Source organism: Eurypyga helias, unplaced genomic scaffold (assembly GCF_000690775.1).
Source record: "Eurypyga helias isolate BGI_N326 unplaced genomic scaffold, ASM69077v1 scaffold14027, whole genome shotgun sequence".
Taxonomy (NCBI): domain Eukaryota; kingdom Metazoa; phylum Chordata; class Aves; order Eurypygiformes; family Eurypygidae; genus Eurypyga; species Eurypyga helias.
The window spans coordinates 1-12,335 of NW_010262404.1; the positions used below are offsets into that span (position 1 = coordinate 1).

General features: G+C 47.9%; 1 protein-coding gene across 1 annotated transcript; it reads left to right on the forward strand.

The window, feature by feature from the left end:
- Positions 1-1,060: 1,060 nt before the first annotated feature.
- Positions 1,061-11,521, forward strand: ATG4A (autophagy related 4A, cysteine peptidase; the record flags this gene model as incomplete). The annotated part of the gene is made up of 12 exons (XM_010155716.1): positions 1,061-1,171; positions 2,337-2,408; positions 2,757-2,855; positions 4,081-4,182; positions 4,723-4,795; positions 6,200-6,279; positions 7,084-7,271; positions 7,364-7,442; positions 8,362-8,507; positions 9,116-9,172; positions 10,251-10,362; positions 10,627-11,521. Coding segments are annotated over 12 exons (1,184 nt in total), but the record flags the coding sequence as incomplete, so codon positions are not given.
- Between the last annotated feature and the right edge of the window lie 814 nt (positions 11,522-12,335).

A 12,335-nucleotide genomic window follows, 5' to 3' on the forward strand; every position in this document is an offset into this window, starting at 1 on the left:
GGGGGGAGGCAGAGCTCCCCGCCGGTGTTCCGGGGGGGTGAGAGCGTTCCAAGCCCTTGGCCTCAGGAGACTGTTTGCCCTGCACAACGCGCCGTGAGTGGTCGGGCGGGGGAGGCGGTGAGAGGGTCTGTCGCGCGGCGTACGGCCGTGAGGAGGTCTGTCTGGCGTTCAGCAGCGGGCACTCGGGGGGGGGTGTCCCTTCAGTGCTGGGTAGCGCTGGCCCTGGGGTCAGAGGGTGCTGTCGCTCAGTTTCACTCCTGATGGCTCTAATGTACAGGTCCATGACATGTTCGGGGTTTTCTTATGCTTACCCGATGGTTATTCATTCTTTACACTGTATATATGTGCACTTACTTCTAAAATACAGTCGTATTTGCTTTCATTTTCGACGTTTAAATTGTTATACAGCGTATCCCTTAAGACAGGTACATAAGAGAAATGATTTTACATTAATTTTGACACTTGAAGGTCTGTTTTCCAACAATCCCTGCTTTAATTCATTATTTAAAACTTGACTGAATGGCCTTCTTGAAGCTGTGCTAAAGATCACTTGTAAATAGGTGTAGCATTGAACGATAACATTAATGCATCTTTTATTTTGAAGTGTTTCAAATCTCCCATTCGGAGTAAACCCCGCTCTTGCTAACACTGCTCACATGCTTCCCATTAAGCACAAGGCCATAATCGCCCTGCGTGGCAGTGTTTGTACACTGAAGATCGAGCACGGGCACGTGTGCTGTGATGCCTGAATTGTTTTTCCCTTCCCTCGTTTCCTTGGATCAAATCTTGCTCTTGCTGCCGTCATCCTGAATTTCGGCTACTGGCTTCAGTCAGACTGCTTGTAAACAGGGTGTCAGCTGTGTTCTCTCAGCACTTGCTGAGGATCAAAATAAAAACCAGCCGAGACACTGGATATTTCAGTATCAGAACAGCTTGTTAAAGAGTAAACGCCGCTGGCAGCACCCTCGGAGGACCCAAAGACTGGCCTAGGAACTCAAAACTTGTGCAGAAAAGAACAAAGGGACAAAATGGAGTTTGAATTTTGTGTGTTCCTGTTCAGTTTTATCTAGGTATGAAAACCAGATCACGATTTTGTCAGACTACTTAGAAGAATTTCCAGAAACCGATGAGCCAGTGTGGATTCTAGGAAAGCAGCACCACCTGAACACAGGTATCTAGAATGAAGAGTCAGCTCTCGGATCTGTGGAGCGTTCATAGATTCACGTGCAGCTGCAGCCTCCCAGTTCCTCGCGTTCTCTAAATGTACCCCGAGGGAAGTGTGTTTTTCTCCGTGAGCAGGAAACCAGCTACGAGTTGCGGTATTCATCCTACCGTGACACCAGAAGTTTACCAATGCACTCTCTACCGTAATTCATGCAGAGATTGTACTTGTAGCAAGGGGTGGTCAGGTGTGAGGCATCACCTCTCAGCATCAAAAGCCTCAGAAATAGATAAATAAATAACTTCTGGGGAATGTTCAGTATTACTACTGTTATTTTCCCTTGAGGGCTGCTGTCTGCAGCCTGCTCTTTGCAACCAAAATGATATTTCAAAATATTAATAACCATAAATTAATCTAAAACATATACTGTATTCTGATGAAAATAAATATATCATAGCAGAGCGATGTATTTATGTAGCATATAAAAATAAGATTTTGGGAATGAGTTTTGCTCCTTGGGGGGAAGACAAGGGCACTCTCTGTGTTACCTGTCGCAGGCCATGAGTGCAGACATGGTGTTCAAGCCAGCTGAGGGTACCACGCACAGCCCCGGTCGGCTGAAGGCTCCCCCAGGGAGGCCGGTCGGTCTGAGCCAGGGCTCAGGGAGGCTGCAGCAAATTGATTCTTAAGATTTCTTCAGGGCCTTTGGGAGAATTCTGTCAGCACATGTGTTTGGGGGGAGGCGGGGCAGAGAGAGATTTAATTAAATTTAATATTATTCACCTTTTCTTAAAAATGACTCTGTGTCAGGTTCGGAGGTAGTGGGTTGTTCTTACTGGTGTGAGTGTAGAAATCCTTCACCTTTCTTAACTTGCTTTACCAGCTCTTTCCTGAGGACAGAGTTCTACCTAGTTTTTCTATTCAAGCTGGGCAGTCGTTCCAAACTCCTTGTAAAACTTCATTGGCTAAAAGTTATTTCATCCTTCAATCAGGCGTCTACAAAACCTCGCCATGTTTAGATAGCTAACAAATGCCTTCAGCATTAAGGGTCTTGTATGTAACAGCCAACAGGGGTCTTCCATGCACTCTATGTATTGACTGTATGGGGAAAATCAGAATTTTTCAGGTTTAAAAGTTAATTTTAATGGTTTCTCTCCTCTGAAAAACATTCCAGACAAATCTAGGTTACTGCTGGATGTGAGTGCTCGCCTCTGGTTTACCTACAGACGGAAGTTCTCGCCTATTGGTGAGTATGTGGCAGACCAGCTGCCCCGTTCTGAGTTAGATAGCTGGGTTAGTGAGGTCGTCGTGGGCTGAAAAATGATCTTTAGAGCATTAAAACATTTTGAGCGTCATTTTAACTGCTTATGCAAACAAAATATTAAAGCTATTCCAGATAGTGTTTACTTGTACCTGCATATAATCAGGTCCTGATGTCTGTAGAGCAAGCAGCGGAGTTAGACCGGCGGTACGGAAAGGTCTGGCTCAGCACCTTTTATCTGTGGGACGGTTGTTGGGGTCTGACTGTGGCATCTTCTCTGTGGCGCGGCATCAGTTTAAAGCCCACACTGATGGGATTGAACCCTTTTCATAGGAGGCACAGGCCCTTCGTCTGACGCCGGCTGGGGCTGTATGCTGCGGTGCGGGCAGATGATGCTGGCGCAAGCGCTCATCTGCAGACATTTAGGAAGAGGTGAGCTCTGTCGCTGAGAGAACTTTTGTGTTGTTTGGAGACCGTGTAATTACTGTTATAGTTTTCCATAAAAGTACAAAACCTAAAGTTATTAATGAAACTTTGATGCCCTGATAGAAGTTACGAGTGAATTATTCTTGTCTGACAGGGCGGAATCATGCCAGCCTCAAGCAGAGGAATAGGAGGATAAGTAGGGAATCCCATTCTCCTTATTTTGAAATCTTTTTGAGGACTATCAGGTTGAGGCCAAGGCAAAACCTGCAGCCATGGATCTGAGTTCTTATCCATCTCTGCATTGCTTACACAGCCACCAAATGCCCGCACAGAGTGACGGTGCGAGTAGTGACGTAGTGATAGACACGAAGTCCTGTGCAGGCCGCTCACCCCTCACCCCGCAGCAGAACCCGTTAGCACAACTGTTGAGCCTGTGTCAGCACCTCACACCCCAGGATCCCGGGCAAGTACCGCAGGTCTGCTCCGTGTGTGGCTGCGGTGTGGGTGGAAGTGTCACTGTTAAGCCTGCAGCCGCGCACCAGCGCGCCACGGTTTCTGTGGATTTATCCACTTTAATAACAATCCGCAGGATTTATCTGCTTGAATAACTGAATCCGCAGGACGGAGGTGCAAAGGTTTAGGTGAAGGAGCAGACAAAGAAAGACATTACCTGAGCAGACTAGAATATGAACTCGTAGTACGTAGCTACATCACAGTGTCGGCCCCGTGTGTGTGCTGTGCTGTCAGTGAAGGGGAGGTAACTACCTGAGGTTAGAAGCAAGAGCATACGTGTGGCACAGCTGGTTTGGATCTTGCTGTGGGCAAGGGCCAGCGCTGTGTTTGGACTTTGCTTTATGGATCTTATGTCATTCTCTGATGGATGCTTATCAACCTAACAAAATCTAGGCAGAGCCGATCGTTTTAAACTGTCTTGGAAGCGCACACATAGCAATAGCTGTGAGTTCTCAGCAGTGATCACTCAGGTGTATTTGCAGTTGACCTTTTCATTTTATTTTTCCAGTTTTCACAATCTGGCCTGTGATGATAAAGGACAGCTTGGTAACAAATGACAAGCTGTGACTTCTAGGAACTCTAACCAGAATGTAAACATGAGAGAGGAATTGTACATCCCTCTTAACATCCCATTATACGGCTTTCTGCTGTCTAGAACTTTGACTGGGTTGATGGAAACATTACTATTTTTTAATCCGTGTAACTTTTTTCCTGTAAGATTGGCAATGGGAAAAACACAAAGAGCAACCAGAAGAATATCACAGAATCTTACGGTGCTTCCTAGATAGAAAGGACTGCTGTTACTCCATCCACCAAATGGGTAAGAACCCACATCAACTCTTTGTTTTCCCTGCTGAAATTCTTACTCTGTTGAAACTGTCTAATTTGAAATATGTTAATTCAGAATTCCAAGAAGGTGATTATGAAGACAACGTATATGTTTACGTATAAATAAAAATGCTTGCAAATGGGTACAAAGTATAATAATTCAGAAATTTTATTCACTGAGTCCTAAACAGATGAGTGTACTAGAGTCTAGCACTTGATAAAGTGTGTAAGCCTAGGGTACCAGAGTTGATACCATCAAAACAGACAGTCACAGAGCTTACAGCTGTGATTAGCGATAAAGGACACTGTAATTCTCACTGCAGTGTAGAAACTTTTTGTACAGGAACCAGCAGTCATTAGGATTTGAAAATAAAATAGGTGAAGAAAATAATTGTTGCCAAATACAGTTTGCAGCTGCTCTAGAATGTACCTCAGATCTTGGTAGCTCATGGCATTTAACACGTGCCGTCACCAGCTTCTCTGTGGTCTTTCACTTTTTCCTCTGTGTGTGCGTTTTCCCTCGTGTAAACAGCGCAGATGGGCGTCGGAGAGGGGAAGTCGATTGGAGAATGGTTTGGACCAAATACAGTTGCTCAAGTACTGAAGTAAGTCAGATGCACTGCCTCTTTCCGAATCACAGAATCCTGGAATGGTTTGGGTTGGAAGGGACCTTAAAAACCATCTAGTTCCAGCCCCCCTGCCATGGGCAGGGGCACCTTTGCTAGACCATGTACTGCCCTGGGGCAGCTGAGCTCAGAGCCCAAGGTGAGGCCCAAGATACAGTTTTACAGGCCGATCCCTCCCTCTCCCGGTATCAGGAATACGTATGCCAAGTGGTTGGAATTACAGTGCGGAGCATGGTGCTGTAGCCGGGTGGGCAGGTGCTGAGCGGGGCTTGGGCGAGTTCTAAATGTTAACGTACCTGGGGGAGGCCTGCAGAAAGCCCTCCCCTGCAATAGTGTCTGCGTGCCCTGAGCAGAAAGCACCAGGGACACGTATTGCTCTCCGCGGAGTGGCACGGCTTTGGCAGGTCGAGGGCCACCATCAGTCGCACATCGAGCGCAGATCGGGGCGGTGGTACGAAATGTCAGAGTGAAGCAGCCCCAGCCAAGGAGCTGAGTTCCTCACTGAGCTGCAGTTCTGCCCGAAGGCTGCCGCGTCAGACGCGGGCAGCTCCCCGTAGCCTGGAACCCGCACCTAAACCTGGCTCTGCGTCTGTGGGGTAGGGGAAGGTACCGGCTCTCAGGTCGAAGACCTGCTGGACTGCAGGTCCTCAGCAGCCGTGGCACAGACACGAGTCCCGGGGAGGGAGAGAGGAGCTGAAGCGTGCCCTGGCCTCCAGCTCTTGTCCCTTGCAAGTTCTTCAGGGTTTGGTGCTCACGTACAGGTTTTTCTGGCTTGGTTTAGGCCGCAGACTCTGCCTGAGGGTAGCTCCCTTCCCAGAGTTCTGGATGTCACACAAGTGGGCAGAAAGCGGTGTGCTGCAATGCCCCCCTCCCACCTTTTGGGTGCCAAAAACCTTTGGCTGATCTGGCTTGTAACGCCCCGAGTCTGCTGTCTGCACGTGCGCAGAAACGGTGCCGCTGCGTTTGGTGGAACTTCCCGCGCGAAAAGTAACGTGCAGAACTGGTGCAGGAGTGTGTTCCTCCTCTAGACCACGCCGGGCACAACGGGCAGGATCTCACTGCGGGATTTGGTAAAAGCAGTAAAAATAAACCTAGTTACGTGGTTGAGCTGTCGCTGCAGTTGGCAGAAGGACAAAGCGGTTTCCGCGGGGCGCAGTGTGCGCGCACTTTTCCTGGCACCGCTCGGTATTTATGTTTGTAAATGTATGAAACACTCAATATTCAGTTATCTTTTTATTTTATTAAAACAATAATCCAACAAACACGTTTTTCCAAAGAAACAATTTAATCTTTTTGCTCAGCAACCATCTAATTGTCCTGAATGAAAAGCTACCCTTGTGGTCTTAATTAGTTTGTATTAATAATTACCTTAATGTTTTCTAGGAAGCTTGCTTTATTTGATGAGTGGAATTCCTTAGCAGTTTATGTGTCTATGGACAACACAGTGGTCATTGAAGACATCAGTAAGTGAAACGTTCGTCCCCTGGTTATGGTTTTTGATTGGACTCCACTTCCCAGAATGTATGAACAGAATCCTTTTGGGGCATCCCGGCTTGTTCCCAGGGTGCAAAAAGGAATAACAAAATGCCAGCTCAGGTTTTGGGTGTCCCAGACTAGAGCTAGCACAGAGGGACGTAGGCCCTTTTGGGGGCCAGCTTACACACCGTGCAGTCTGGGAGAAGATGGAGTTCGGGCTGTGCTGTCTGAACTGCCCCAGGGATTGGACGGAGTTGCGGTGTGTAGAATTACGGAGAACTGCTTTCGTACAGTTTGCCAGAGGGGTGCTTTGTCAGGCAAAAGAGAAACCAGGGGCAGATCCGAGAGGAACACATGGCCAGGCTTAATTTTTTAGTTGTAGGAAAGGTGGGTTTGCAGGTGCTATTTAGCCACAGCCTGTTTCTACTTCAGCCCCTACTTCCGCTTATTTTACGTTCACATCATTGGAAGCGGGGAGTTCCCTGCCAGCATGACGCCAGCATCTCTGCCGTTCCGTTTCCCTGACGTTAGATGGGCAAAGCTGGACACTTAATAATAACGCCAGTAGAAAATGAACTTCAGTTTTCCTCCCCTGGCTGTTTGTCTCGTGTCTCTGGTGTGCCAGCACATACCGCGCAGCTAGAATGACTTGCACTAAGTAGTTACGATTTCCATGCCCTTTTCTCTTAAACCGGGAGCTCTGTAAAGGTGCCTGGCAAAGTGGAGGAGCGAGAGGAGGAGCGGCTCTGTGTCCTGCATGCATTCACTGACTCGTGTGCTCGTTCCCGCAGAGAAAATGTGCTGGTCCTCTGGGCAGAGCAGCAGCGCGGCCCACAGCAGCGCAGCCCTGCACGGAAGCGCTCTCGGCCGAAACAGGAGCCCAGCAGGATTCTGCACCGGCTGGAAGCCCCTCTTGCTCATCATACCTCTCCGGCTCGGGATAAATCACATCAACCCCGTGTACATTGACGCCTTTAAAGTAAGGGGTTTTCAGGGAGTTGTTAGTGTGGAGTAAGTGCGGGTATCTGTTACGTCAATAAACAAATCCTTTTTCTCCCTTTGAACTCCTAGGAGTGCTTTAAGATGCCACAGTCTTTGGGAGCACTAGGAGGGAAACCAAATAATGCTTATTATTTCATAGGATTTTTAGGTAAGGAAAAAAGAAACTTATTCCAAATAGGCACATGATGCAGAGAGAAAGGGGTCTGGGTTTGGGTTGTTTTGGAAGGGGACATAGTGAGCAGTTTCAGCATGGAAACAGAGTAGAAGAAAGGAAGAAACATACCTCCAATACTTCAGGCGCAGAGTGGTATCATCCCTCCAGGAATGGAACAGTAGCAGCAAGGCTTGCTGTGAAAATAAGTAATGATGTAAGCAGGAACAGCACGCCAAGAACAGTTGGTGGCACCCGACAAGTGTCAGTGTCACTGCTAAAATACTGTTGTGGTTTTTTTTTTCCCTAATCATTAATACTTCCTAATGAAGGGTGTCTTGGTTTTTCTTGTGCTTCACAGCCTGCTTCAATTATTTCATCATATTTGAGCAGTATCTCTTTCATCCTCTTCCACATCTTCCTTTAGTACTTAAAGCAACAGTTCAGGCCAGTTTCAGCCAGATTTCATCCCAGTGTGATCCATAATTTTATGGATATTTTGTTCTTCCTTTGGTAAAACCCCAAGTGTTTCAGTTGGACTTTGCTGTTCCAGTTTCTGAGCGAATGCCTAGTGGGATTACAGGCCGCAGTTGTGGTCATGCTGTACTGCCTGATCTGTGGAACGTTAGGGATTACAGCAGTTGGCATGTTTAAAAAATGTACCGGGCCTCACAGAGCAAGAGGAAAGTATGTGACAGAACAAGCCAACCAAAACTTCTGCAGCAGTGGGTCCCATAGGACACGGTACTAACTACCCCGCGGGACACTACTGCAGCTTTCCAGTTCTCCTGAAGGAGCTGGAAGGTCTAGATGTTGACTGTGAGGACAATCTAACTTCTGTGTCACAAGTCTGGGTGGAGTAAGTGTGTATGAAAGCCTCTTGCTTGTTACTGACATAGGGATCTTCCCCACGCAGGCAACGAGCTGATCTACTTGGACCCTCACACCACTCAAAGCTTTGTCGATTCGGAAGAAGATGGCACAGTTGATGACCAGAGCTTCCACTGCCAGCAAGCGCCACACAGAATGAAGATCATGAACTTGGACCCGTCAGTGGCTTTGGTAGGTTTTAGGAAGTAGTAGATGTGCGTAGTAACGCTTCCGAGTAAAGCCTCTGCGTGTCGGTGAGGGCAGCGATGCGTTTCCTCGGGCAGAATCGGTCGCAGGGATCTCCTGCGATCTCAAACTCAGCACGTGGCAGTTGCTAGATGAGCAGCATAGGGTAATTAATGTGGGATCGAGCAGGGAACTGGCTGTTGGTACCGTGGGAGCTGACGCCAGCTCTTACCGTGCGGCGTTTACCTGTGCAGGAAGGGCTTTGAAGGTCACAGCAAGGAACCAACTCAGTTTCCTTATTTTCCTCCATCACTACCACGTGTGTGTTGTCACTCTGGACAGGTTACTTGAGCTTAGGTTATTTTCTGCCATAATTTAGACGTAGTTCCGTTTAAAGCTTTGTAGAAGCCTCAGTTTCACATCTCGGGAATACTGTGGGAGTTGAAGCAGTTGAAGCCGAGCCCGTGCCAGTGTCCTTTGGTTGGGTTACGGGCGCTGGTCACTCGAGACGTGTTTCTGAAGCTTTTAACGATGCTCACAGATAGCGCAGCATCCTGCGCTCACGGACAGTGGTGTTATTTAATACTACTCCTGCGTGTATTTCTTTTCCTCAGGGCTTCTTCTGCAAAGAAGAATGCGACTTTGATAGCTGGTGTAGTCTTGTACAAAAGGTAAGAACGCCGCCTGCGCCGTGTGAAAGGGTGTGTGCTTTGGGGTTTTCTAATGGCACTTCCCGTTAGCTCTTTCCTGCACGCGGATTCAGCGAGCCCCGGAGGAGAACGCGTTAACGCACCAGCGTGAGGCCACGCCACTGCGCTGCTCCTCGGCGCTCGGTCAGCGTTCTGACAGCCACGAACCCTGACGCTGGAAGATGAGAATAAATACCTGCCCTCACGAGTTTTTTCTTTTTTCAGCACTGGCTGAAATTTAGTCATTTACTGAGAAAGAAATGTTAAAAGTAAGTTTTAACTGCCATGTTGCAGCTGTTCACCTGATCTTTTTTTTTCTTTGATGCCATATTATTACGCATTCTAATTATGACCCTTAGCCCCTCGTACCTGGATAATCTGATTCCCCAAGTGCTGGATCCTTCCAGCTCCCACTGAACTGCTGGACACGAAAGGTGCTTGGTGCCCCAGGAAAGGGCCGTTGGGACATTCCTGCACGGAGTCGGTATAGGGAGCAACAGAAATAGGAGTGTGCAGTGACATCAGCCTCTCGAGGCCTTTGCTAAAGGCTAAGGGAAGTGGTTTGTAAACAGCTGAAATGCAGGATGTGATGGAGCGGAGTTTGGGTTCAGTAATAACTTGTTTCTCCTGATCAAAATCTACCCTTTGAAATCTGTTGGTTTTTTGGAGTCGATGGATCTGTCATTTGTCCCCATGGATCAACAGAAACTTGTGCGCAGAGAGGGTCATGCAGCTGATTTTCTTTCAAAAGGCAGAAAACCCCGTACGTTCGTGGGGTCCGTCCGGGAGGCGTAACCGGATCGAGGGGTGTTTGGGTATCGGAGCTGGGTAGAACCCACCGCTAACCTGGGGGATGGTTCGAGATCCGCCCTGCAGGTGTCATTGAGGGCGGAAGGTACCGGAGCGCTGCGAAGCCGTGGGGCCCGGTGGCGGTGCTTGAAACTGTACTCGCCGCTTTGCGAGGCACACACCTAACTCGGAACATTAACGGAGCGGGCAGGGGGCGTGCTCGGAGCTTCTCCCGAGGCACCTTTTTAAAATGAACGCATTCTGTCCTCAGGAGATTCTGAAGCAGCAGAGTCTCCGGATGTTTGAGCTGGTCCAGAAGCACCCGCCCCACTGGCCGCCTTTCATACCTCCCACCAAGCCAGAAGTGACGACGACGGGAGCAGGTACAGCCCTGCGGAACGCGGCCGCTCGGCAGACAGGAGGGTGACGATGGGGAACAACTCCGCGCTCCCGAGCGGCAGGCGGTCGCCGCGCCCCAAAGGCCCCATCCGTAGTTACCCACTGAGGGTTGCTAGTTCTGATGTTTTGGGTGTTTTAATCCTGCTTTGAAGGACACGTTCCAGAAAAGTGGGCGTTCTGTTGGTGGTTTTAAGCAAACAAAACCACGTGTGGCTTTAGATTCTAAGTGGTTTCGTTATTTTTTGCAGAACTCATTGAATCTACTGACAAGCTCTTCGAACTGGAGGAAGAATTTGAAATCCTGAGCGTATGAAGGAAACCGCGGTCACCCTCTGAGTACCGGACATACTGCTGGTATTGTTGTGTTGACTTCAACAGCCATGTTAGCCCCAAAGTGCCTGAAATGATGGGTAACGGAGCACAAAAACCTAGTAGCATCCAAAACTCCAACAGTGGCAGTTGCTGCTGTCAGCGAGCTTCCCCAGCTGGAAAGGCCGAAAGTGATCTTAGTAAGACCCTTAAGGGAACCTTTTTAGTGTGTCTCACCTGCAGACAAATGGACCTTTGAGATAAGGCAAAAACAAGTGGCCGGGCTGTGAGTTTGGAGAAAGGGATAACACCAAATGGGTATTTCTTGCTCTCATCTAATAATGCAATAGTTTGGTTTTTAAAGCAAAACAGTCTTCAGTTAAGGAGGATGTTTACTTCTGTTCCCTCCTGCGGGCTGCGTCGTAGAAAAAACACAGTGTCTTGTTTAAAAGATCGACCGGATCAGAAGAGAAGTGTTTCCTTGTTAAATATTTTAACATGTATTTGAGCAACCACACTTTATTACAAAAATGTTTCTGTAAAAGGAACTGTGTCTAATGTATACGTTTTGCAATAGCCTTCCTGTTCCCGGGAAACCTCAAGAGGAACGGGAGACGCCAGCAGTAGCTATCGATCACAACCACTGGTAGAGCTATGATGCATTTCACCTTGACCTTAAAATTCAACCATTAAAGCTTAGCCTGACTTTCCTTTTTGGAGCTAAAATGAGTCCAAGGTGGTTTAACTGTACCTTATTTATTTTCCAAAAGATTTACACAAGTTTCTCTGTTACAGCACTTTATCTGTGCATGTAATAAATTTCTTAAGCTTTTCCTAGGTTGTATGCTGCTATATTTTGTTAATTTCTTTATCTGAACTAAATATAAGCCAGGTTATCTGAAAACTTAACGTATAGGCATGTGCAAGTTACTTAATGGTTGGCTTTTTTGGACTTGTTGCCTTTTGTAGTCTGTTTTGGTAAAAGTGCCTTAAGGCTCCAGGTTTCTGAGGGCAGCCTACGGGGTTTCATTCCCAGGGCAGAACCTCTCTAGCAGCCGTAAGGCGAGCGGCTCAGCGTCAGGAAAGGCGGAGGAGATCTCTCCGTCCCTCCCAAAGCTCCCGTTCGCCAGCAGGCAGTCCCCGGCGCGGCTGTTTTGCCGTGACGGTGTAACGAACGTGCATCTTCACCAATAAACGACAACGCAGCGAAACGCTGAATGCTGTCTCCTCTCGCTTGCAGTTCTTGATCAGGGCCAGTGGGATTTCCAGGAAAATAGGTAACCAGGTCGTATTTCATCTTGTTTGCCATCAAATGTTTATAAACCACAGTTTGGAAACGATACAGCTAGAAAATACATCGTTTTCTTCCCCTCTCCAAGGATGAGCTGCATGGGTTTTTTAAAACAAAGCATTACTTCTTAATTAATACATGAACTTACTGTTCATATAACAGCAACTGTCCTCCCCATGGACAAGAGTGAAATCCTCAGGCTTGAGCAGGAACTGCTAAGAAAAATAAAAGCCCCGAGGTTAAAAAATAATACAAATCCATCAGTGGAGCACGGCCGGCTGATTCCGTAAACACCGGTGGGAGAAGTGTTCCTGGGGGAGTAACCGGGTTTCTGAGAGCGGGGCTGGTGGTCGGCAT